The 26,800-nt window shown below is 41.8% G+C and overlaps 1 protein-coding gene across 1 annotated transcript in view; it reads right to left on the minus strand.

Annotated features, from left to right (window-relative positions):
- SND1 (staphylococcal nuclease and tudor domain containing 1) overlaps positions 1-26,800 on the minus strand; it is a 416,128-nt gene that overhangs the window by 130,517 nt on the left and 258,811 nt on the right. Inside the window, exon 15 of the mRNA XM_045855549.1 lies at positions 18,398-18,539. Coding sequence (XP_045711505.1) covers positions 18,398-18,539 — 142 coding nt within the window. The remainder of the gene's footprint in view (positions 1-18,397; positions 18,540-26,800) is intronic.

Here is a 26,800-nt window from a genome sequence, read left to right on the forward strand (position 1 = left end):
TTTTTTTTTTTTAAGTGCAGTGAGAGGAGGAAGAACGAGAGGGACGGGGAAGGATAAGTAAGCACTCTTTATCTTCTATTCAGCATAAAACTAGGCCCACCAAATAACAAGGGGGAGAAAAACAAAGTGATGGAGCACCAAACACAGCTGGCGATTACCGCTGACAAAGGCTGAGAGAAGCACCTTTTTCTTCTTTAGAGAATCTAACCCACGCTTAACCCTGAACTGGGGCCAAATCCTGAGCAGGGAGGGAGCTTGGTTTGGAACAGGAATTTCTTTCTCAGATGAAGTTCAAAACAAGTAACAATGACTTCTGAGCTACTTGTATAAAGGGTGCTTTCTTTCTTTCTTTAAATTCAAGATTCCACACACAGGCACATGCTAGAGATGAGATGCTTTTTTTTGGCCACCCAAACACATCAACAATAACAAAAAAAGAAACCCATGCAGTCTTTTTTTTTTTTTTTGATTCTTAAATGCTGCCGGGACAGTGTTTTAGTTTGGAACACAACAGTTAAAGCTGCACAGTTAGTTTCTCACTGTGTATGTACATCTCACATCCTTTTAAACACTGAGAGATTAAAATCCATCTCTTCTAAACATAGCTCGTTAAAGGCAATCTTCCTGTTAAGTACTGAACTTGAACTGCTTTGAAGCTTGATAAAAATAAAGGTCAAACTGTTTTACTTTCTTCTTAAGGATGCAGGGAAAACAAACTTCCATGAGGGCAGGAGGTAGAAGAACTATATGAACACACGGCATTATCATTCCCAGTGACTGGGGAGAGAACTGCGTTTCACTTATTTCCCAGCTCCCTGTCTTATCATCCCTCCCCTTCAAATCTCTTCACATTTGCATTGTTCATGTAAAATGAGTCAGGGAATGCAAAAGTTAAAGTTCTCATAGCAACTGCGAACAATCCCACACCATACATAGGCAGTATTGGCAGTTACTAATTGGGCTGTTGCTAAAGGTGAACCCTTAATATACCTCATGTGTGAAGTGGGCGAACCAGCACTCTAACAGAATTTGAAACTTATGTATTTCCCAACTTCTGTGTTTAAATCTGTAGCTTTAAAAATGGGCACATGAAGAAGAGAAATAAATCCCAGGGAAAGCCAATGCTTAGCATATTGATTTTATAACCACACCAAGAAGAGAATGAGAAACATACGACAGTTGGGCCACGTAGGGGCCCAAGTCCAAACCCACATCTGGGAGGCATCTGAGTAAAGGGGGAACCCCAAACAAGCAGCCTGCCCCAAAGAAGCTGGTAAGACAATTCAACACAGCTTTCTGACTTCCCTCTGATGCTATCCTAGAAGCCTCTGGTTCCTCATCTCATCAGGGCCCTAATTGCTCTTCCGAGAACTGGATTGATGGCATTGCTGTTAACCTTTGGGTAGCTCACCTTTGAGCTCAGGATACTTCAAAACTGAGCTCCCATCCAGTTAAGAGTGTTTATCTGATGAACTAAGGGAAGACACTGCTGTCTTCTAAGTATCATCCCCTACTCATACAGATCACATGTATGTCAGAGAAAATTTCAATCAACTGAATTTACTAATCAGCTGACTTGATTTCAAACTCAAAATTTAAAACTAAATGAAAGAGTTCATAAGATCATGGCATTGTAGGGCTTGAGAGAATGGCTGCTATCATTTAATATAATTCAAGGCCACAAAGCTAAAACCGTACCCTGGAGGTTAATAATGGCGTAGTAGAACCTATCAAGTACAGGTAATAAGCCAGAGAAGGGGCAGACACCCGTGTGAGCTCCGTTAGAGGCTATACACCTGAGCAGTAGCCTGGTGAGAAACAAGGTCTTCCAATTTCTTGTCCAATGAGCTTTCTATTATCAACTTTCCTTTAAAATACTTCAAAACTCACCTTTCACCTATTTTATTCCCCTATAATTAGACTTCCTATCCCAACTCTGCTATTTCCTGCTGCAGTGAAAGGTTACAATCTCATTTAAGTCCTCTCCAGGATCATGGAAAGCAATGAGGGCAAAATGCTTGACTAAGAAGTACAAATGCTAATAACAGGGGTATCATTAATTGTGACAATTTTTGCTGTTATAAAACCAAGGCCACTCACCAATGGATGAAAAAAACAAAGCGTACTGAAGTTGAAAGAAACAATGAAGACATGAGATGGAGTGGATGCAAAAAAGCAAATACGGTAAGAATGTGCAAAGTTGAAAAAAAAAAAAAAGATGAGTCTTTCTTTTAAAATTCTGTGCCATGAAATGTGAGGCAGGCAGGCAGGCGGGCAGGGCCCTCCCATGACTTGTCATGCTTTTCGGCTGGCATGGTGGGAGGCCTCAGCCTTGAGAGTCTGCTTCCCACCGTGCCCGTGGCTTGCAGCAGGTGAGGATTCAGGTAAATTTAGAGTTCATCAAGGAATCACTGACAGTCTCAGAGCACTTTTAAAAAACAGAACCCAAACATGCTTGGTGGTACATATGAATGAATCATTTTGCTTCAATCTGATCCATTATTTGCTGAAATGTGAAAGGAAGTAAGAGTATAAAGCCCCTATCACCTCCAGGGGCAGCACGACAACCTCAGAGAGCAAACATACAGGTAGACTGAGGGGGGGCATGTTCCCAGTGGCTTCCAGACAGAGCTATAAACTACCTCATGTAAGTGCTTTCAGGTTTGCCTCTGGAAACATCTGGGCCTGACAGAGCCCCAAAGATCTATAATGTTATCTTCTGAACCAAGAAATTCCACTGGCTTAACACTTGGCCTGAATGCTGAACAGAGCACTTGAAAGCAGGAGTTTCTGTGGAGAAGGCCAGGATGTACCGTGGCCACAGCTCACCTTCCAAATGGGTAACACCACGGTGACTGCCAGGGAACAAGTTTGGTAACCACATAATTTTTTAAAAAAGTATGTCTATTTGGAATGGAAAAATTATTTTATGCTATTTATAGAGGTAAGATGCAATCTAGTAAAAATCTTCTGATTCTAAAAATATAATGATAATAAATGGGGCAATACGTTAACAATTCAATCAAGGTACACAAACACCCTTTATCTTGTTTTTGTAACATCCCTGTAAATGTGATACTCCAAAATAAAAAGTTACAAGAATTATTTTTTTAAACCCCAACAACTTCTAATGCTTAAATGTAGGCTATCCTGGGACATTTAATCACCATACTCATGATACTCTGAAAGCTGCATCAGATGCAACAATCAGTCCAGGGAACCTCAGTAGAAAGCCTCTATGATGTGAACATTTCAACACCAGTTTTACGCATTATCTCTCAAAACTGTGCTACTCAAGGTGATAGGTTTAACTCTTTCAACTCCAAATTAGAAAAAAGGGTTCCCTGGTGGTTAGCAAATATTCTGTCCCTCTAACCTGTTCCCCCTATGTTATACTTAAATATCACCACACACTAGGCAAGATGCTTAGCCTTTTATTAGTAAAGCAGCTGAATAATTTATAAGGGTTGCACAGGGCCCATTAGAAGTGCTAGAGCAGTAATAACTGGCTAAGGACATTGCTTATTCAGGGCTAAAGTTAATTTGTCCATAAATGCCCCAGCTCATAAACCCACCCCACAGGTCTGACATGGTCTCTCCCTCACACCCGCAAGTCCTAGCCATGCTCTCATCTTAGATGTGTTCCTACTGGCGTCATCTATGGGGCCAAAAAACAAATCTAAGCTTTAAAACAACAACTAAAATCTCATATTCACATCATCATAATTCCTCAGGAGGGCCACTACCATTGTGCACTTCACTAAGCAGAAAGCACTGGCAGATGCAATGAATGGAGAGGGGACTGGAGAAATAGAAGAGGTTAAGACTCTGGTAAATGTATGCTCAATGTCAATCTGGGCATTGCATTCTAAATGTCAGCACCTATTCAATCAAGAAAATGTACTCTTCTATTCATTTAGCAAGTTCATTAAGCTTCCTAAGCCTTAGTTTCCTCATCTACGAAATGGGGATGGTAATGGTATCCACCTAATGGAGTTGGAAGTCCAAATTAACTCACTTAAGTGATCCACAACATATAATACACATTAAATAAAAGCTATTATTATTAGAGACTCAGACCTAGAAAGACCCCTAAAGAAACCTAATTCAACTCTCTCTATGAAGACATGTAAGGCCCAGAGAGGCTATGTGACTTCAGGAAGAGTTCCAGGTTTTAATCCCAAGCAGAGTTTGGGGCCTGTTTGCCATTTTAGGGCTGCTGTGGCTCTAGCACTTTCTCCATGGGAACAGTGTTGTCACTTTGCTTGCTGAATTTTAAAATAAGCCGAGTGTTAGCCCAGAATCAGTGTTCATTCATTCATCTAAGAACTATCCAGTGAATGTTGACTCTGGGTCAGGCACTATTCCAGGGTTCAGCAGTTACAGGAAAGACAATTTCCCCTGCCTTCAAGCACCTTATATCCTGTTGAGGCAAAGAATACATAAAAACAAAAATAAATAAACTAGGTAACTTCAGATAGTGGCAAGTGCTATAAAGAAAACAAAAGGTGATATGAGAGAGTGATGATGGAGGCTGCAGTTGGGAGAATCTAAGTCTCTTAACAGAGGTTGTTCAGGCCAGTTCCTTTGCAGTTTAATCTCTAGGAAGATGGCATTGTAACAGTGTTTTGGTATATGCATATATGAATATGCATGACTATATGTGATAAAAGGAAATTATACAAAGAGGCATCACACCCTAAAAATTCCACTTGGGCAATCTTATCAGAAATGAACACAAACGATTAATGACTTTATCAGAATAGACCTTTTCTGGTCTTTGGTCTTACCTCCCCAGCTAATCTGGCAGATGAGTGGTTAAGGCAAAAGGACACCAAGGTTCATGTCACTCTCTTTCAGGTGAATCCATGCCTCTACCCTCTGGAGGCTGGATTCTTAGCCTTTGGCATCTGTGCTATGTGCCACAAAATTCCTGCCCCAAGAATCAGTTCAGGGGATCAAAGAACTATTATTAATGTCTCCATTTAAGCCAACTGAGGAAGGGGATGGCGGTAGAGGCAGGCCACTCACCCCTCCATTTAGTCACCCTCCTCCACAATGGGGCCATTGAGCAGGCACCACAATAGAGTGCTGAGAAGAAAAGGCCGAAGGAAAGCATACAGAGTCTGCCCGCACAGACGCGGTCATTCATCACCAGGCAAGTGCCAATATCTGGGAACAGCGATCTCAATTTCTGCAAATCCTCCAACCTGCAACAGCTGCTGCTTACTCGAGTTTCCAATCCCAAGCCCTGGCCTGAAGCCAAGTCGACATTACTTGGGTTAGAGACACGCTGGCTGCAGAGAGCAGCAACAATGGACTTCACAGCTTATAAAGCAGCTTACAAAGGGCTCCCGTGTATTTCAAAAAGCACTTCAGATAGCTGGTGAGAGAAGCTATCTGCGCAAACTCATTCAAGCAGTTTATTCCTAACTCACTTAATTCAAGGTTTCTGTTGGAAGCCAACGATACAGTGGAGGAAGAAGCAGAGAACCGCAAGAGGGCTGGATGGTCTGGCAGCTGGGGGAATGCAGTCAACCTCATCTTTCCTCCTCTGTAGCACCAAGCTCAGCAGGATGAGGAATGACTGGCAGCAATCAGCCCTTCACCTGGATAACAAATGTACCGACAGCGTGAAAGAGAGTCTGTGGGATTCCTCGGCTTCCATTAGCATCGTTAGGTAGTGGTTATAAATGCTACTGAGCAAACACTCTGAGTGCCATCTAGATGCCTGTCACCACACAACCCAAATGTACCTTGATCTGACCACACAGGTGGCACCAGCCAACTACATATCTTGTTCTGTCTTGCCACTCTGAAGTCTCCTGGGACCCAATCATCTCCTCCATGGTATCTATGCTTGACTTGTTATGTACAACTTAGCTTCTGGAGAACAATTTTGCCAGGTAGCAGGCACAAAGACCAAAAGAGGATAGAGACTAGAAAAAAAAATAACAAAAACAAAACAAAACAAAAAAACACAGATTCAGGCTCAAAGGCCTGTGTTTGAGCGTGGTGCTCACGGAAGCCACTAAAGGGCACAGCAAACACAGGCTGTCTCCTTGGAAGAACAGAGGAAGGGGACAGTTCTTTATCAATTTCGCCTTGCCCATTAACTTTTCAGAAGAACCCCATGAGTGGTTTTACTTATGAAAAAAGAGCTAATGTAATGATGTGAGGTGGAGCTCTATCTGAACTCTTAGATGCTTAAATGGAAGGATCCCTCACAGGACTGGGGGCCCTGCACAGGACTACAGACCCCATTTGGAGATCTGAATCCAAAGTCTGTATTGCTTGGTGTGGATTTCTTGAAAAACGGAATCAGCAGATTTTAGGGCAAGAAATTCTTACAAGACTAATAGAATCAAAGGAAATACACAGGCTATATCAAATGTGAAGTAGGATTTGGAAGTGTTCAAGTGATAGCATAATGAAGGGAAAAAGGCCCTCCAGCACTCATTCCAAATGGGTAAGACCTATTCACTAAGGGAACAGAGGGAGTAGGACATGGCAGCGATTACGGTGAGGCCAATCTCAGAAGGTCAGTGCCTTCTGTGAGGCATGAAATGGGTCAACATGAGAGTAGGCTTAGAATGCCATTACCACATCATTTCTTTTATTATTGTATAAAATGTCATGTGTGGCAACAGCACACTGAAATGGTGTCTGGTTCTAAACTGACACATTGTCTGTACTTGAACCATGAGCCTCAAAATGCACCTTTTCATATCTTGGTTATTTCAACAGCTCACTAGCAGAAAATAAAGACTACAAGGAAAAAGACCTTTTGTAAAAAGGGGGTAAAATAAAAATCTTTCATATCAATTGCAGAATTTTTGCTTGCTTATCCAAAATGCACATCTACTATTTCCAGTGTGACATCCCTGAATTTTTCATGGTATGTTTTAAGTCAATATTCACCAAGAGGAAGGATCCCTGAAACATGTCTCAGATAACCAAAATTCAGTATCACAAAGAAACAGACATTGGCATGAATGCAGACCTACCTACGAGAGCTCTGCTTTCGAGTCAGAGACCAAGTCTGCTACCAAAAAGCAGCCAAAGACTAGCTTTGACAGAGTTGGGCACACCCAAGCCTAGGCAGGCTCCATTCCCAGGTCCATGATCCATGACTGGGTACCTGACTCGGTCCTTGAGATCCAGGTGCGGAAGTCACCATTCACTAACAGGAACAGTTCCCCTAAGACACAGGTGGCAAACAGGGCCTGTGGTCCGAATCCGGCCCTCCACCTTGTTTTATCCAGCCTGGCACCATGTTTCTACCTGGCAGCAGCACCGAGCTCTTGCTTAACTGTTAAGGAGTAGTTACATTTATACAGTCCTAAAATTATGTTCTTCCCTTTGAAGGCAACTGTGAGGCTGATGTGGCCCCTGGTGAAAATGAGTTTGATACCCTTGCCCTAAGAGAACTTAACTACTGACAACTCTCGCTAAAGAAGCCCACTTCTAAGCTGGTTTTACACTGTTATCTTTAAGCCTGTTCTGTACTGTAGTGTAATCTAAATGTTTGTTAAAAATAAGCTCTCTAAAGGCATGCATTATTTCCTTTTTTCCCATGCAGCACCAAGAGATAACAGATATTAATAAATAACCGCTGACTAATGAATTATAAAAAAGTAAAGATGGGAGCCCTGGCTGGTATGGCTCAGTTGGTTGGGCATCGCACAGCACACAAAAGATCAAGTGTTTGATTCCCGGTCAGGGCACATGCCTGGGTTGCAGGCTTGGTGCCCTGCTGGGGTGCATGCAAAAGGCAACTGACCAATGTTTTTCTCTCCCCCCTTTCTCCCTCCCTTCCCCTTTCTCTAAAAATAAATAAAAAAATAAAAAGATATAAGAATGAGTACAAGAAAGAACAAGTATTTGCTACCATGTCTCCTCATCCACCAAACTAGAGGAGAAAATTCCCTCCTCTCTCATCAGAGCAGACTGCCTACCAGGAGCACCACGTGACAGGAAAAGATGGCCACTCTACGTAATATGCCTATTTTGATATGAAGGTCTGGTCTGTCATTAGCACTTCCCAATCAGCAGTACTCACAAATAGGTCTAAACTTGGAAAAGAATTTAAAAAAATTCCCCATCAAACAATGAGAATCAAGAGTAAAAGGGAAATAAAGACTAAAATACATCAGGGCCAGAGAGGAGTTATTTCTGCATTCCCTGCACATACAACATCATTCATGAAGAAGGCAATGGTACAAATATAGCATAAATGTCGTCTGCTCTAACTGGTAATTTAAAATGCAAATGCTAATGAGCGAACTCGTATATCAGTGGAGTTAATAACCGCATGCCTAGCACAGGGGCTGCATCCAAAACACAGAGAAGAGACAGACACCATGTTCCAATTTAAAAATAAAAACACCCAAATTAACCCTAGAAAAATCACTAGCAGATGTACAAGATCAGAAAAAGGAGGCACACCAGGGCAGGGAAATGGGAACTTCTCTACCCATCGCAGACTAACTAGTGTATTTACGTAGCTTCCTACATACAGTGAAGCTAAGCATGGGAGTCACTGGGGTTTATTCAGGACTGCTATTGCACAGCCTAAGTATTGGGGTGGCCAAAAAGCCTGTTACATTTTTTCCATAAAAGACACATTTTTTTTTTAATTTTCACCAATAACTATATTGATTTGGATATTCTGAGTATGTCAGCTATCTCCCACTATAGGCTTCTAATGGGTAGAGGCCAGGGATGCTGCTAAACATCTTCCAATGCACAAGACATTCTGATGGCAAAGAATTATTTGGCTAAAATGTCAATAGAAACTTTGCAAACCACTTGTGACACATTTGATCAGTTATAGCACCTTCTCTGTATACCGCACAAAAATTTTTCTGCATTTCAGCTGCGTTTTTACCTTTCTTGAAATAATAAACCACAACAGGCTGAAAATGCTATGTATCTTCTTCCACCTTCAATATTAAAATGGCTGTACAAAAATTTACCAGGTTTGACAAGTTTTTTTTTTTAAATGCACACTGATACAACAGTGGTCACAATAAAACCTAACAAATATGTTTTGAATGAAGTTAGACAACTAAAAATTACAAGAGCCATCGTATGGAGAAAAAAACGTAATGGACTCTTTGGCCAACCTGATACAATAAAGCAAGCTAAGAGAACCCAGAAAGCTTAAACAGAAAAGCTCAGGGAGTCCCAAAGAAGTTGGACCCAAGGACACACACACCAAGGCACATCATAATTACATTACCCAAGATTAAAGACAAGGGAGAATCTTAAAAGCAGCAAGAGAAAAGGCAACAGTTACCTACAAAGGAGTTCCCATAAGACTATTGGCTGATTTCTCAAAAGAGACCTTACAGGCAAGAAGGGGCTGGAAAGAAGTATTCCAAGTTATGAAAGGCAAGGACCTACATCCAAGATTACTCTATCCAGCAAAGCTTTCATTTAGAATGGAAGGGCAGATAAAGTGCTTCTCAGATGAGGTCAAGTTAAAGGAGTTCATGATCACCAAGCCCTTATTATATGAAATATTAAAGGTACTTATCTAAGAAAAAGAAGAAGACCAAAAATATGAATAGTAAAGTGACAACAAACTCACAACTATCAACAACCAAACCTAAAAATACAAAAACAAAAATGAACTAAGGAAACAACTAGAACAGGAACAGATTCACAGAAATGGAGATCAATGGAGGGTTCTCAGTGGGAGGGGGAGAATGGGGGAAAAGGCACAGGGAATAAGAAGCATAAATGGTAGGTACAAAATAGACAGGGGGAGGTTAAGAATAGTATGGGAAATGCTGGTGTGGGGGGGGTACAGGGCGGAGGGGAATAAAAGGGAGAAAAAAATGGGACAACTGCAGTAGCATAATCGATACAATATATTTTAAAAGCTTTCTTCCAAGCTCACTTAGAAGCTGATAAGCCAACCTTGCAGGGAGTTGTTTATCCAGAAATCAAAGGCCACTGAAGAGAGATGTAGATAACATTTATTTTATCACAGGTCAAGGGTGGCTAAAAAAGAAACCACATACTTATGAGGTCTAGATAAGTGGGTAGTTTAAATAAATGGGAAGAAGCTGTAATGGTGAAAAAACATGACTGAGGGAGAATGTGGTTGTGTCTCAGAGGCATTCCAAATATGAAAGGAACTTCTGTGAACTGTTCTTGCTCCTACGAGGTCTGTACTGGCAGCCCTGTATCAGAATCTGGGACCAAAACCATGGCACTGAGGCTGAGAGCAACTCCCTGGGTTTCCTCAGAGGCCCTCACACACAGGGGTGTGAGGAAGGACATTTTGTGGCCAGTGGTCCTACCACTTCCTTGAGTTAAAACCCACAGTGCTCCCTCAGGGCACTATAAGGAGGGTATGCTTGGGCTGGCTGCCCACTCTGGACACCCAGTGTGTTCTAATTCATTCAAAATTTATCTAAAAAGCCAGGAAGACACTTGCAAATCTAGCCCATTAGTTTGGGGAAGCCTCAGAAAAAACTTTCTGAAAGGAATCTAAGGTGAGCAAAGACCTGGCGTTTGGGGCAAAGACACTTGACAATGATGAAGAATTAGAAGGTGGTGCAACCACTAGGACTGTCCCTCCTTCACCTCTTGGTCCCAAGCATCACACCAAGGTGTGCAGGATGGTCTGACTGACATTAACTAGGGAGCAGGAGAGATGTTAAAACATAACAAACAAATACTATTTTCATAGATGTCTTTATTTCTTACTCTTTCAATCAGAAAAAAATTTGAACTACTTGAATCTCTGCCCCGTTTTACCCTAAAACATTCCACTATGTCCTGGAAGTCTCCTTTGATCCCTTCTACTTGGCCTACTGGCATTTAGGTCTCTTACCATCCCGGTCACTCTCCTCTGAACCTTCTGCAGTGCGCTGATGTCTGTCCTTCCTCAGAGAATGGTCCTCAGATGGACTATCACACTCCAGGCGTACTCTGAGCCAGGCTGAGCCAGGCTGAGCCAGCACTTGACTCTGCCCCCTCTGGATCCTGTACTTCTGGGTTATGGACCAAGACTATAGTCCTTCTGAAAGTATCACAATATTTACTGCTGTTGTTTTATAAAAATCTGAGTCGTTTTCATTTGTATTGCATTTAAGGCCTGTTTCTTTTGCTTTTACCCATCTCAAAAATGTATTTTTTTTCTTATGCTTATATATTCGGTAACAAGAACAACTCTGTGAAGGCTGGAACTCTATCTTATGCATTTCTATATTCCCAGCATAGTGCCTAGTGGAAATAAAACAATTATTAAAATAGCCATGCAACTGAATGACCCACAAGCATGATGAAGCTCATTCTGGGATGATTCACGATCTAAAGATGGGAGATAATCAGGCTCTAATGGTAGGCTTGCACTTTCCTCCACGTGACCAGTGGGTGACAGTCTAGTGTGCCTGTAGACTGGGAGCTGAGGGCAGAGCCCCACACACTCAGTGGCAGGAGAGCTGAGAAGATTTACATGCCCGTACAAAGGCAGAGAGCAAAATGACTGGTGAGTACATCCATTTCTTTTAGGCAACTTGTCCCCAGAACTAAGGATACAGCTAAGTTGTTTTTGCCTAGACGAATCACAGCCAGCCTACGAAAAGAAAATGTTCCAGATCTTCTTGGATCCTCAAACGCCGTCTCCCTTGGGAAGTCTTTTCCATTCCCCAATTAATTGTGCTTTTAACTGCACTCTCATGATGCTGCATCTACTTTTCATAACTCATTGTTATTTTTCCTTGTTCAAGTTTTTCATATGGTTGTTGACACTGAACTAAAAGCTATTCAAGAAAACAGGAACCATCTCATTAATTTCATATCATCTATCATCTATCAAAGAATGCCTTTCTTGTAGTGAGTTTGCAAAAATTTTGGCCTAATAAAAAAAAGGTTCCCCAAACCAGTTTATTGTGCTAATGCCTACAAGTGATGATCCAGGATCTCCTGACAAGAACATAATTTGTATAATTCATATAATGGTATCTTTAACAGCGGGGAACTAGAACAGCTTTGGAAAATCTCATGTCAAGTTGCCCATTTCCAGTAATGGGACCCAACTGAAAGTAAGTAGGCGGTGGAGACAGACTCAAACTGGGAAGTCCCAAGAGAAAGAATACCTCACTTCACAAATATCCATTAAGCTGCAATTCAATTAAAGCATCGGAAAGGAATTCATAAGTATCAGTAGACCCTGTAATTGCTTAATTAAGGATAGAAGCCCAGCAAATGCAACAACAATAATGGCCTGATTCATTATCACCTCTGTGATAGCAGAATGGGATTTCTCACTTAAACATACATTGGTTTTAATTGCTTAATTTGGTTAGGCTCTGGTAATCAATGGGGATCCACCATTCCTGGGGCCAGGAGATGAGGAGGATATTCCTGTTTACCTTCCCTCTGCTCTTTCATTAGAAGCTGATATTCTTGTAGGATAGAGACATTAAAGGTAGAGAAGGAAATGAAGTGCTTTCCTCAAAGGCATCCACGGTGGGAGGACTCACAACCAAACCTTTAGTTCACCATCCACATATCTACCACCACCACTTATCAAATCCCAGATGTTTAGAACCTTTTCTCACTGCCTCCCTTGTCATAATGCAGCTCTGTCATTTCCTAGTCTTGTTCACGACTAGGTAACTGGTTAATGGTAAGCCCCTGGCTGTGATGCACATGGGACCCCCCTGCCAGGTGATGCTGCCTTCTAGGTGCTTTGTGTTGTGAGTTCCACACAAGGTGACTGACATCCTTTCTCCCCACCCCAAACCTGCCTGGGTCCACAGCTCCTCACATATACTGCTGTCCGACCTTTAAAACATGGAAATGCAAATGGGGTGCGCCCACTCAGCAAGTTAGGAGAAGACTTCAAATCTGATACGAGACTCCTAGACTATGTACACTGCACTGAAACCTCTGATGATTCTCTTCCATTTCAGGAATTTGGTTTATAGGTACTAACTTGATACCTGCTATGCTTAGCCAACAGGACAACTTCCTGAACTGTGCCCTCAGCATGACCCAGATACCCCAGAGCTAAGAAAGAAATGCAAAATAAGAGAATGCAATACAAAGTTGCAGCAATAAAACACACACTCCATGCCTGCTGGTGCTGTTAAGTAAAAATGTGACTCAAGGGCCAAGCAATTTACCAATACATGCTTCAGAATCCCTTTAGACAAAAAACTAAGTAAAATGGACACACATGACAAACGAAAGTAAACTAAAAATAAAGACTGCCAGTAAACGGTTTTTGTTCTAATGAAAGGAAATGGAGCTCACTAAAGACTAGATGAGGAAAAAGAATGCTTTTAGACAAATGCAGGCTGCCCGGGATCTTGACTTCCTGTTCACTCGAGACAAGAACTGACTGAGTGCCTCTAAGACGCACTAAGCATGCGCAGGAGGAGGCCACAGCAGCAGGCGGAGGGACCTTGAGCAGTCTCAGCTCTGACAGGGTAAGGTCGCCTGCTCACCGACCAAACCTAAGCCAGGTGCTCAAAGGACTAAAGGGCAAGAGCCTTCAGGAGGCACTAACCTGTTAGCTACAGCTGACGTTGCCCAGCCCCACCTGCTATCCCATCTGACCAAACAATCATTCTACGTACAGGGGTGCAGGAACCATGACAGAGAGGCCAGCTGGCTTGGGCCAAATGCCACTCCCTATCAAGCTGTGGGGCCGTCTGCCCAAAAAAGGCCACATAAAAATGGAAAGTGTCCACCCCACCTTGAAGTCCAGAGGGCTCTCCAAAAGTCTGGGATTAATGAGAGCATCACACATGAGACTGCTGAACAATTATCTTGCCTTTCCCCTTGAGAATCACAATCTCACCTCTCTCCTGGCTGCAGAGACACGGGTTCCAGCCATTCTTACTTACATGGTGTGGAAAGTCTCCCACAGAGAGCTGTGAAGCTGTGCCGTGAGGATCACTGTCTAGGCGAAAACTCCACAGCGTGAATATGTGCTTGTGTCTCCACTCACCCTCTGCATGACAGGTGGTCTCAGGGAACCACGGGGCCGGTCTCTCTCGGAGGATACTCTCCCCAGCCATGCTCTCCATCCATCTTATTCATTCCATCTCTTCCAGGTCAGTAGTCTCTTAATCATGTCCCTACATCCTTTCTTAGTTCCTTCTCCTCAGAAATCAGACCAGTACTCATGTTCCCTATGATATTTTCTCACTCCATCTTTTTTATATTCTCATTTGCCAAGATTTGTTGAGTTTTTACATTCTGTGATTGGTATTATGAAAACCACAGGTATATCGAATAGCTTTTCCAAGTATACATGCCACATTCTGTTCCAATCTTGAATAAGAATTAGTTATAAAAGTACTCGAATGCTGACACCCTTAGAATGTCACCCTGGCCCTTTAGCTTTCCTTTTCAGCATTCCTTTTCCATTCTCTGTTAGATTTTTGTGAAGAGTAGTCAATTTTTAATTCTGTTCCTTATTTCCCACATTTATTCCCTCAACTGCCTGTAATCTGCCTTTGGCTGAATTAGCTCTGATGAAATTGCACTCACAAAGGTCATCTCTGACTTACTAATTGATAAATAAGAAAATAACTTCATGTTTTTACCTACTTGATCTTTTAAGTAAAATCTCACACTGCTAACTCCTTGGAATTCTAACTTCCCTCAGCTCCCAGAAGACTACTCTCTTGGGGTTCTCCTTTTAATCCTCTGACTGTGTTTTCTCCACCCATGTATGAATGCTTGGGTCTACTCCCCACAGGTTGAAAATTCTCCAGGGTGTTTATTCCTCCTAAGCTGGTCCTCTAGGCACAGAAACTGTCTGAACTGTTGCCTATCTGCTGATGGCTCCCCACATGGATAATATGCCCAGGCCCCTCCGCTGACCTGGACATTCCCATGGATACCTTAGATATTACATGTCTAAAACCAAACCAGTGATCTCTCCTGAAACCTATTCTTACTTCCGTGTTGCCTTTGGACATCACGTTCTGCCCTATCACTCAAGCTTGGATGCTTTACTTGCTTTCCTACACTTCAACATCATCTCTTATCCTTGACCAAACATATCCAGTCATTCCCCAAGTTCTCAAGTCTCCCTCTAAAATATTTTTCAGTGTCTTCCCTTCTTCACTGCCAGATTTCAGACCTCTATGCCTCTTGCCTCTTAACTGTTCTCCTGACCCCCAGCCCCATTTAGTCCAATGTATCCACCAGAATGACCTTTCTTAACCCAAGAAGACTAGCTCCTACCTGCATTTCCAGCTTCATCCCAACATCCCTCACCTCAGTTTATACTCCATTGGTACCAAAGTGGACACATCGGGATATATCATATCCCTACAGCTTTGCACATGTTATTATCTCTACCTAGACCTTTCCACCTCCTCATCTCCCCTCCCCCCACACCGCAAACTTATATTTGTCTTTCAATACACAGCTCAGGTATCAGATCCTCGGGGAAACATTCCTTGATCCCCAGCTAAATAACCTATCATTCCCTTCTTTGTGCTGCTTCTATGCCTTGCAAATGATTCTACTATCTCACCTAGTGCCCAACACTGCAGTTTATTTACATGTCTGTCTTTCCTCTAGAGTTTCCTGAGACCTAGGAACCAGTCTTACCAGGATGATATGGAGCTCCTTGCTCCAAAGTCTCAAAGGGAAACGCCAACAGCCTTCCTTTCAGTGACTTGCCCATAAGGAGACTAGAACAGCTCCTTTTCATGATTTGTTTCCATCAGTAGATAACTATGGCTCTACCGTGGAGACTTTGACGTACAGTCAGTTCATACAAGAGTGAAGGACAGTTGTGGTTACGAGTTCACAAAATCTTTGTAAGGGAATGAGGAAGGAGATGCACGTACTGATAATCTACTTATGGCAGGCTTGTTCTGAACCCTTTTTCTCATCTCATTAAACTCTTACAACAATCCTGAGAGACCTGATACTCTTTCCAGTTAACTGACATATAAACTCAGGCTTGAAGTGGGTAAGTAATCTCTCCAGGTCCCTGCCTATACAAAGTAGAGCCGTGATTCAAACCGAGGTCTGCTTTTTCTTATGACTTTTCAATGTCCTGTATCCTTGCCAGGTTTCTAAAGAAGCCAGAAGATGTACAATATAGCTGCATATAGTATGGCAGGAGACAAATGTAAAAGCTTATATTTTTATCATGTATTTGCTTCTGTAATCTATCTTTCAGAAAGCAAGTGAACTCAGACAATGCCTTTCGAGTTGTGAAGCTTAGAGTAATGCCAAGGACACAGAGGACTGGCTGATGCTGAGCCAAGTGATCAGACTGCTTGTGTTTAGGTAAAGTACAACCAAGGCTTCTGCAGGAAAACTCCTGCCCAGATATGTCCAAAGCTCCAAACAGGCTCCATTCAGGTAGTTTTGAGTTTATAAGCCAGAATTACAGTGTTTTCTTCCCTTATAGATCTGTGGCCAAGTTTCCCAGAAAAAAGAATACTGTTTCTCTTTCACTGCCCTGGGTGAAGTTCTACAATGCCAAAAAGATGCTCTTGTTTGGCAGGTATTGAGCAAAGGATAAGATGACACAGAGGGTCCGGCAGAAGTAAGGCTTGTTTGAGTGTGGTTATCGGCAGGGTGCATGAATGCCTTGCACAAGATGGACAGCAGTTTGAATATTTCACCTAAAATGTCATATGGTGTGCTTGAGGGTGATATTGTTACGTTACAGAATTACATACTTATAATTTTTAATAAAAGTTTCTATAATAAAAAAGGGGCATTACTTGTGCCAGACCCTGTATACCTCAAACTCTGTAATAAGCAGTTACTGATATGAAACTTCTCTGTGATGGAAATCTTTTAAAAAAGATTTTATTTATTTATTTTTAGAGAGAGGGGAAGGGAAGGAGAAAGAGGGAGAAAAACATTGATGTGTGCGAGAAACATCAATCGGATGCCTCTAGCATGTACCCCAACAGGGGACCGGGCCCACAACGCAGGTATGTGCCCTGACCAGGAATCGAACAGGTGATCTTTCACTTTATGGGACGACACTCCAACCAACTGAGCCACACCAGTACGGGTGGTGCTACAGAAATTTTAAGAGTACAAATGGCTACATGAAAGGACTCTCGTACACTTCTATGTGGCCCCTCTGTACAGCTCACATTCGCAAAAACACAAGCACTGCAGCCTTCCAGTGAGGTGTGATTTGCCGCAGTCTATCTTTTCTTCAGCTGCCCCTGAGCTTCGTGTCAGGCTTCAATTAGTCCCTTCAGAAAGCCTGTAGAGCTGTGGGGTGATCATTAACCTTTTAAGAGTGTGCGAGAGAGACTCAACCACAAGTGACGGCTCAGGAGCAGCAGTGAGCTTCACAGTCATGTGTCCAGTAGTGATTCATCTCACACAACAAATCCACTTAATTGAGGATGGAGGGAGAGCCTTAACCAAAGAAACTATCGGTGCCTTCTAGGAGAAGGAGGCTGAGGCAATCTGGCAGGGACAGCAAGCATGGGGCCCATCTCTTCTCCACCATGGCAAATTCTATTTAAGAATCCAAGAGCAGTGCTGAGGCAACAGGACAGCCTTAGAAATGCAGTGGGCTTTGGGAGAACTCAAAAGCATGTCCCTTGTGAGGGAGTGAATGTTTCTGTGTGTATGGGGTGGGGTATAGGCTGTTGAAAATGACACTTTCTCTTAAAGACCACAGTTTCTTCCAAGTCCTAACTGGAACTAAATAGTTATTATTTGCCAGTAGGGAAGAAATGAAGAAATTTGCCCCTGGAGTACATAAATATAAACTGCTCACAGAGCACAGTTCACACATAGTCTTGCTGGTTGTGAAATATTCAGCTACTAGAAAGGATAGGATAAGGAAGATGTACATTCAGGCAGCAAAGAAAGGAAGGCTTGGCCTGGTATGCCAACCTTAGTGCAACAGACAAATACGATAGATGCAGGAGCCTGTGAAGGTAATGTCACGTCTGCGGTTTCATAAAGGATTTGGACCCTAATGACATTTGAAAAGAATAAAAGAGAGACAATAGGCACTGCCTGGGGAGTTACAAGGGCAGGGTGTCTCAGGTCCTCCGTCATCTGCCCATGACTAACACGGCAGGGGTGGTCTATTCCAGATAGGGAATACCAACCGTGAGAATTCTACCATCGATATTTTTCTATGCCTGCAATTCCTCTCACTCAGGCTGTATGAGGATATGTACTGTCCTGTGGCTGGTGGAAATGAGGCGCAGGGAGAGGGCCCAGTGCTGGGTCTGCAGTGACACTGGGATCAAATCTAGAAATTTTGTGTTCAAATCTCAGAGATGAAAGCACCTAGGCGGACTCCAGGTTTTACCTACGACACAAAGGAAAGAAGCACACGTGACCTCCAGGGATGACTTCTGAGCTCCAGGAAGAATTTTCAGAGTAACATGTAACAACACAGACTTACCTGCGAGCAAGAAGGTGATAAGGCAAGTTTCCTTTGGCAAATATAGCTTGAGACGAGAACCACTGAAGACATATTCCACCACAGCTTCAGAACGGCCTGCCCGCTGGAGAAAGGGCAGGAACTGCTTTGCTTTTTGGGTATCCTGGTAGAGAAAAGAAGAAAAGAGTCCTTAGAAAAGTAATGGGTTTCAGGTAAATGTTTCTTTCTCTCTGGTTTAGGACACAGTCTAGCAGACAACAAGCTAAGCAAATAACCCTATAAAATCAGACATGTCCAAAACCATGACACAGACCAGATATCCATGTGACTTCCATAGAAGAAATATAATTAGTCAAAAGTTTCCAGAACATTCTCATTGACTCCCTGTTTCCCTCTTCCCAGTTATTAAGCAATCAGTGGATATATGAGTCAGGAAGGTGCTTTGAAATGAAAATGTCACCCCTTCTCTGGGACATGAGAATTCCTCCTCCTGCCACAGGAAATGAAGAGAAGACCAATACTAACCTTTTATGGAGGTTAATTTAACCTTTAATTTTTATTAAGAAGAAAACTGACTCTCAGGTTACGTGATATATTCCCTAAAGCCCTTTCCCAGGAAACCCAAAGGAGTTCATCTTCCGTCTTCAATGGGTTATACAGACTTGGAGCTCACTGTTTCTTAATGAGGAGATGACCGCAGCCTTTTTGGCACCAGTACAGCAAGCCCCGCTCTATGAGCTTTCAGGGATGAGCCGGGACCTGGGCACATGGCTCCTGTTCCCAGTCTGGAAAATCTGGCCAATCCCATATCATGACAGCATGAATAATTACAGAAGCCATAAAAACATGAAACTGTATAGCAGTTTTTAAAATTTTTTCATGCACCCACACAAAGTGCATTCATTCTGTCTGCAAAGGTACCAAATATGGACATTTCAACCCCCAGAGCTCTGAGCTACAGAGGAGCTAAGAGCCTTCCAATTCTTTTAGTCTCTCAAGCTACTTAAACAGATGATACAGTACGCAAGCATCAAAATATCACATCGCATATGCTGGGGTGACAGTCACTGGATGTCAGAATTTCTGAGGTTTTCAGCCCAGACAGCAGAACTGTAAACTCCCTCTGAGGACAGCAAGCTCTGCACGTGCCTGATGCCTGTGGCACAAATGGTCGGCACTCCAAGCTCTTCCTTGCCTAACTCTGCTCCTAGCAACAGAGCTATTGTATCTAAATTAATGCACATTAGGTAATGAAAATTTAACAAGCCATCAAGTATTTGAGAATTTTCATAGCAGCCAAATGGGCTCTGCTCATTCAGAAGCAGTGAGGTAGACTGGGATGAAAACACTATTTATCACAAAGAGATTCATCCTCTTCAGATTCTTGGGGAAAAGGAAAGACAGTCACCCATTCTGTGTCTCTAAAGGCACATTGGTGAAAGGGAATGGCACAATGGGCTTTAGTGGGTTGGAAACTCCCCTCAATAAACGCTTAAGCAACACACAGTCCACTACACATATGCAGTGGGAAAAGGTCTATCTGGCAGTTGGCTGAAGTCCAGGACAGTCAAGCAAGACAAATGCTCCATGCGAAAGAAGGGACTACCTGATTAAAATCCTTTTGTCATACTAGTCTAAATCTGGGACGTTATTCACAAGCTGAGCTGGTAAGTCAACAATTATCAAATTGATTATTGCAAATGATGAGGCTACTTAATGTCTCTAAAGAGAAGGCCCTTTCCCTTATGACTGCAATAATCTATATTCTTCCAAAACAGACTTGCTTTTTGCTCATCACTGTCTTTTGGATATATTTATTAAAAAAAATGTGTACACATACACAAAAGTATGTATGCCTTTAATGTTAATATGAAAAAGGAAGCTGTACCAGACTGGTTCTATTTTGCTGCACAATTACCTGAGAAATACAGCTGACCCTTGACTGACATGGGTTTCAACTACATGGTCCACTTATACACAATTTTTCTTTAATAAATATGTATCGTATTGTAAAAGTACTTTTAATAACATTTTTCTAGCTTATTTTATTATAAGAATACAGTATATAATACATGTAACATACAAAATACATGTTAACCAACTGTTTATGCCATTGTGAGTGTTCTGGTCAGCAGTAGGCTATTAATAGTTTTGGGGGAGTCAGAAGTTATACACAGATTTTTGACCACGCAGGGGGTGGGCACTCCTGACCTCTGCATTATTCAAGGGTCAACGGTACCTACTCAGAATGAGACCAAGAAGGCACCTTATTCTTAGCCATGTAAATCATCATCCTCATCAACACATATTCTAAAATTTAAATTATATTTTATTCTTTATGCTACTACAGTTGTTCCAATTTGTCCTCCTTTGCCCCCCTACACCCAGATGCCTTCTCAGACAATCCCCACACCACTGCCCATATCGATTTACAATATATTCTTTGGCTTTTCTATATTCCCTATGCTGTACTTTACATCCCCATGACTATTCTGTAACAACCAATTTGTCAATACATATTTCTGGCTCCTCCTAAGTCTCAACCTATAACTTAACAGTCCTATTTGAGAAATAACATCTGGGAAGACAGCAAAGAGATTCTGACATGGCATTGATGATGACAAGGACTAGAAGTGAAAGCCAACTATGACAACTGAAGGCATGAAAGCAAATTTTGAAGGCCTACCAGGACTGGCCACACTTATTTCCAGGGGCAATACTGTCAGGCAACATGTGGAGCTCCCCTCGGCCGCTAGAGGTAAGTGTTCCAAAGGTGTGAGGAAGATAATACGTCTACAGATCATCCATTAAGGGACAAGATGGCAATTTCAACCAGCTGATGGAATTTTAGGAATAAAAAAATTCTTATAAAGTCAACCAAATTGAATGCAATCACCGAAAGACGTCGGCTCTTTCAAACCTCAGTCACAGGCAGACAATAATGTCTCTTTCCTTGTCATCTCAAGCACTTCCTTTGCTTGGCACGTTCCCTTTCAATATAAAAACTCTTGAAGCCTTTAATATTTGTTTCAGTGGCACAAATGAAAAGACTGGTAAGGCCAACTGACAAGTTCCTTCAGGTGATGTCGCCCCAAATCATTCCCTGCTAATTTAGCTACAGAAATTACTCTTAGTAGGAGTTTTGACTGTATTACCATAAAACTGACTAAATGTGGTTAAATGATTCATCTTCCAAAGAGCCTGTGCAAGTAGAGCAATGCGCTTCAGTCACTTTCTAAGGTTACAATTAGAAGTAAATAAGAGGACACTTGATTATGAGAAACAGTATAACAGAGACTAATTTAGGCCCTACGGAGGAGATGAAGATACCACATGGATCTTAAGGACAATGGTAAAGCGATAAAGTGCATATGATGTCACTAACATAACATTTTAAATTCTCTCCCAATAACCCTGAAGGAGGACCTACTGTGATTCAGTGAAATTAAGGCTTTCTTTATACATTTAGAACTCCAAAATGTAGTTTATTTCTTATACAGATAGAGAAGATTTTGTTATTTTTTGAGGTTATGTAATTTATTCAAGGTCACAAAGTTAACATGCAGCACTTAAATTCAAATGTATCCAATGCCATACAGTATATGATTTTTTAAAATAATTTTTTAAAATCCTCACCCGAGAATATGTTTATTAATTTGAGAGAGAGAGAGAGAGAGAAACAATGATGTACAGTAATGTACAACACACGAATTGGTTGCCTCCTGTATGAGTGCCAACTGGGGACTGAACTCACAACCTAAATATGTGTCCTGACAAGGAAGTGAACCTGCAACCTTTTGGTGCACAGGATGACGCTCCAACCAACTGAGCCACTAGGCCAGGGCTCATTTTTACCCTTGGAAACTACAATCAGAGTAAATGCCAAGAGTTGTATTTTTGAGGGATGTGGGTGAGGGATTGCATGTTTATTCATTTTATTTTTTTTCCTGACAGTGACTGGGTAGATAGTTTAATTTGGGTGGTCTTCCCCGCCCCAATTACAGTTGACATTTAATATTTTATATTAGTTTCAGGTGTCGAGCATAGTGGTTAGACAATTATGTGATGTATTTAAAAAATAAAGTTAAAGGCATCAGATTTTAAGAGATAACACTAAGACTTACCACCGAATGCTCCTTTTTATGGTAAGACTATTAAATATCCAATATTTCTGCTTCCAACTCTAGCTGCAGAGACTCTCAGCCCCAGGTTTTCTCTGCTGTGATTTATTTACAGGAGGTCTGGGAATCTACCTGCCACAGTTGTCTGGTACTACATTGGCTCAAGGCTTTGAGAATCCGAGTAGATAAATTAGCCATAGTTTTCTGCTTTTTGTACCAATATTCCCCTTTACTGTTGTAAATAATCAAGAAGCAACTGTACTTCTGAGAAGATAAGTCTTTTTGGTTGCACTGGTAGTTTTCACATTACCTGTGTTCCAAAACAAACTATACATTAAGCATTTTCCTGTACTGTTAGAAAAGCTAATTTAAGGATACATTAGCTACATTTAACCTGCTCTTTGTGGATGGTATCCCTTTAAGGAATGTTTCTGCCTCCTCAATGCACCTTGAAATTGAGAAAGTAATGATGCAACAAATGTGCCTGGGGTGACTTCATTTCAAAGGATGTTAATATCTATACCTCAAACTTACAGGAGCGAGGTTCTGAATGACCCTGAAGAGAGCAGGATGGTCCTTAGAGAGAGAAACTAAGGTTATAAAGACACCTTAATTACAGACTTTTTTTTTTTTAAGATTTTGTTTATTTATTTTTAGAGAGAGGGGAAGGGAGGGAGAGAGGGAGAGAAACACTGATGTGTGAGGGATACATCGATTGGCCTGCAATCCAGGCATGAGCTCTGACTGGGAATCAAACCAGTGACCTTTTGGTTCACAGGCCTGCACTCAATCCACTAAACCACAACAGCCAGGCCTAATTACACACTTCTCCTCTCCCCTCATTTTGTCCTTTCAGCCCAAACCTCTTCCAAATGTGGGTACATGTATCAAGGCCTGAAAGAAATCCCCTCCAGTAATTAGACTGCAACTTTTATCTACAAAATATCTTGCTGTATTAGCATATACATGTTTACAATAATTTAGTATTATGAATTATCAAGTTTGGGAGAGTGGGCAAGTTTGGGGTGGGATAGAGGGAGGGCAGGGGAAGCAGGGTATTCATTCGGTAGGTACAGGACCAAGGTCCTGAGAACCTGATGTAGACAGCCAGGTAATATGCATCCTAGAACAGAGTGGACAGAAATCCAAGTTCTGCGAATTTTTGAACAGGGTTTTAGGCTGTTGGTTTGTATAAGATGTTAGCAAAATGAATTCTATGATTTTTTCCACTGAAAATACCCATTACATCTGGTAATAATACAGTTAAGACTGGTAAGAGGGGAACATCACAACACACAAAACAGCACAGGGAAATAGCAATCAAAGTAAACCTATTAGTTAACCATTAACCACTCAGGATTGTCATGTGCAAGTCTCAAATGGGAACTGTTAATAATGAAGTTCACTAATTAGTTCTCATCATCACAATCACTCTTTGATTAACATCACAGGAAAAAGAACTAAAAACAAATACATGTAAGAGCTTATTACAGTACCATGGGACTACTCCATCAGCACTTGAGAAGCAGCATCAAACCTGATGAAGCTTCCTGGATGTTCAACCACGTCCTGTGCTGGCTACTCCAGGAAACGAGGAAGGGTTCTCCGTGTGCGGGCAGATAATCCTGTCTTTACAGGGCTGACCCGAGGCTAAAGGACTCCAGAGCATTATGCTGTTTGGGCTCAATCAATCTTAATACTGAAGCAGAAAAATCTGTGTGTTCAAAAGCACAGATATACAGGAAACCCAGAGTGTGGAGATCAGAACTAATAGCTAAGGATACTGAAGCAAACATATTCTTTCATTTTAGGGTGCATGGTGATAACTCATCACCATAGTTATCTCTTCACAGGGCTTTCCAGACCAGGAGAATTACTTCTGCAACGTAGGACTTAGAGGACAAGTCCTAAGTATGTCCCCTACCAGGAAGGCAAAAAAGTCATCCATCACTCCACACACTTCCTCCTTTCCACAGCCCAGGCTCTATGGTCCAAGTGACGAGTTGATGATTCCCTGTGAGGAACCAGCTGTACAGCAAGATAATCTCTTGATATAAATGGGACCCGGGGGTAGACACTTGGGAATGTTCACCGTACCCAACAACACTAAAAAGCACTAAAAAATCTGAAACCAATCTTGTCTCGCTGGTAATCAATGTTTCATGGTGAGGTGCGTGTGAGGGGGGCTGGGGGGCCATAAACTTCAGTGAGGTGCATGTTTAACAGGAATAAGTAAACACAGGAGAGAACCCTAGAGAAGAACACTGACTGAAAAACAAATAAAATTACACGAAAACGTGGAAAAAAGGTGCAGCTAAGCCATCAATAACCTTCCATTAAGTGCTCTCTGTAGTTTACAGTTTCTGAGTTTCCTTGGTTGGCACAGCAGCTCGCTCAGGCTCATGTTGGAGTGTAGGAGAAACCATGTTTCAGGCTCAGGGCTCACTCCGGAGAGCAGAGTGTGAATCAAGAGGACAGTGGTAGGAGCACTAAGCTAGAAGAAAGCCCAAGTGTCGGAGGCAGGCATTCTCATCTGCAGCACTCTCAAACAGAACAGAAGCCCCGTCTTCTTTCCTAACTCTACTTCTTTACGAGTTATTAAGGTAGGATGGGCTGGCTGAGCAAAGTTTCCAAACTTGCAAGATAAGGACAGACCGAAGGGCAGAAGGAGCTGGCATGGTCTGCTTCCCAAATGGGAAGAAGGAAGCTGCAGAGCATGTCACTGCAAATGCAGCTTTGTGTCCCAAATGTGGAGGAAAATAATTTCTCTGCGATCAGACTTCAAAAAAGCCTACCTCTTCCAACACTTTAAGAATATGCTTGCCCTCAGGAGTCCTGCAAAAGACAGGCATCCATAAATATTTTCATTTGGTTGGTCTTGCTCACCCTCTATTTCTCTTTCACAAGGCACAATACTGAGAAAAGAAATCAGGACTTGGCAAAAGCTGAGAGAAAAGACAACCCGGCGTTTAAAATGAAAACATGCAGAGTAGCATTCTGACTGGCAATCACGACAGTCTAATTAAAAGAAAGTCAAATCAAGTTACAGAAACAAATTAGGGACCCCTGGAATATGGCCTGGAATTTACTTGCACTCACCCCAAACTGGAAATATCCTAAATCCCCCTTATCAGGGGAATGGACAAACCAACTGTAGGATACTCACACAATGGATCATTACCCTGCAATGAAAATATAGGCAACAACATGGATCAATCTCAAATGCATGATTGCATTTACATGATATTTTTGCAAAGGTTAAATTGTAGGGACAGAAAACAAAAATCAGTGGTTGCCAGAGACTTGGGGAAGGGCTAAAGCAGCATAAGAAAGTATCAGTTCTTAGGCAACAGCTAAAGGAAACCATGATCCTCAACTGGCTATACAAGGGATGTTCTGTTGAAATACAAAAAAAGTATTACTGAGTACTTATGCTTATTTATGCTTATTGACAAAGTATTACTGAGTACATATGCTTATTTATGCTTACTTATGCTTATTGACATTTCTTTTCTACCTTGAAATAAAATCATGTGATATGGCTTATGTGCATAAAATAATATCCAAGTTTTTTTAAATCCTCACCTGAGGATATATGTATGCACTGATTTGAGAGAGAGAGATAGAGACAGAGAGACAGAGTGAGAAAGAGAAATATCTATGTGAGAGAAAAACATTAACATTGATTAGTTGCCTCATGTTACTTGCCCTGATGGGGGATAAACTCACAACCGAGGTATATTCCCTGACTGGGAATCGAACCTGTGACCTTTTGGTGTACTGGACAAAGCTCCAACCAACTGAGCCACATGGCCAGGGTGATAGCCAAGTCTTAATCAAATGAAAATTCTACACAGGCTCAGAGATTATTCTTTTATTGAAAGACTTTTAGTTTCCCAAATTTAACCTGCTGAAATTATGCTGTGAGAACAATTCAATCTTTAGAAAGAAATTCATTGTATTTTAGTGGGAAAATCGACATTTTTATTATCGACAGAAAATACAATGCCCTATAATCCTTCTTTTGTACTATAAGTTTAGCTTAGAAAGCACAGTGATGGCTTATGTGTGTCTCATATAAAAAGGGTAGAAGTAGGAGGGGGGTCCCAAGAAAACCCAGAATTATCTTCTGGAGGGTGGGACCCTTGTAGTACACGTACCCACTAGGTGAGTGTTTTAGGAACCCATCTGTATCAGTGTACTAGCTAGCACTGTTGTGAGAGGCTGTGTTTGGCTTCAGTGAATTTTTTAAAGACTCTTTCAACATGTTTGCCCCTTTTATGATAGGTGATTTGCGAGTGCA

This window comes from Phyllostomus hastatus, unplaced genomic scaffold (genome assembly GCF_019186645.2).
Source record: "Phyllostomus hastatus isolate PE091 unplaced genomic scaffold, TTU_PhHast_1.1 phas_scaffold_114, whole genome shotgun sequence".
Taxonomy (NCBI): Eukaryota; Metazoa; Chordata; class Mammalia; order Chiroptera; family Phyllostomidae; genus Phyllostomus; species Phyllostomus hastatus.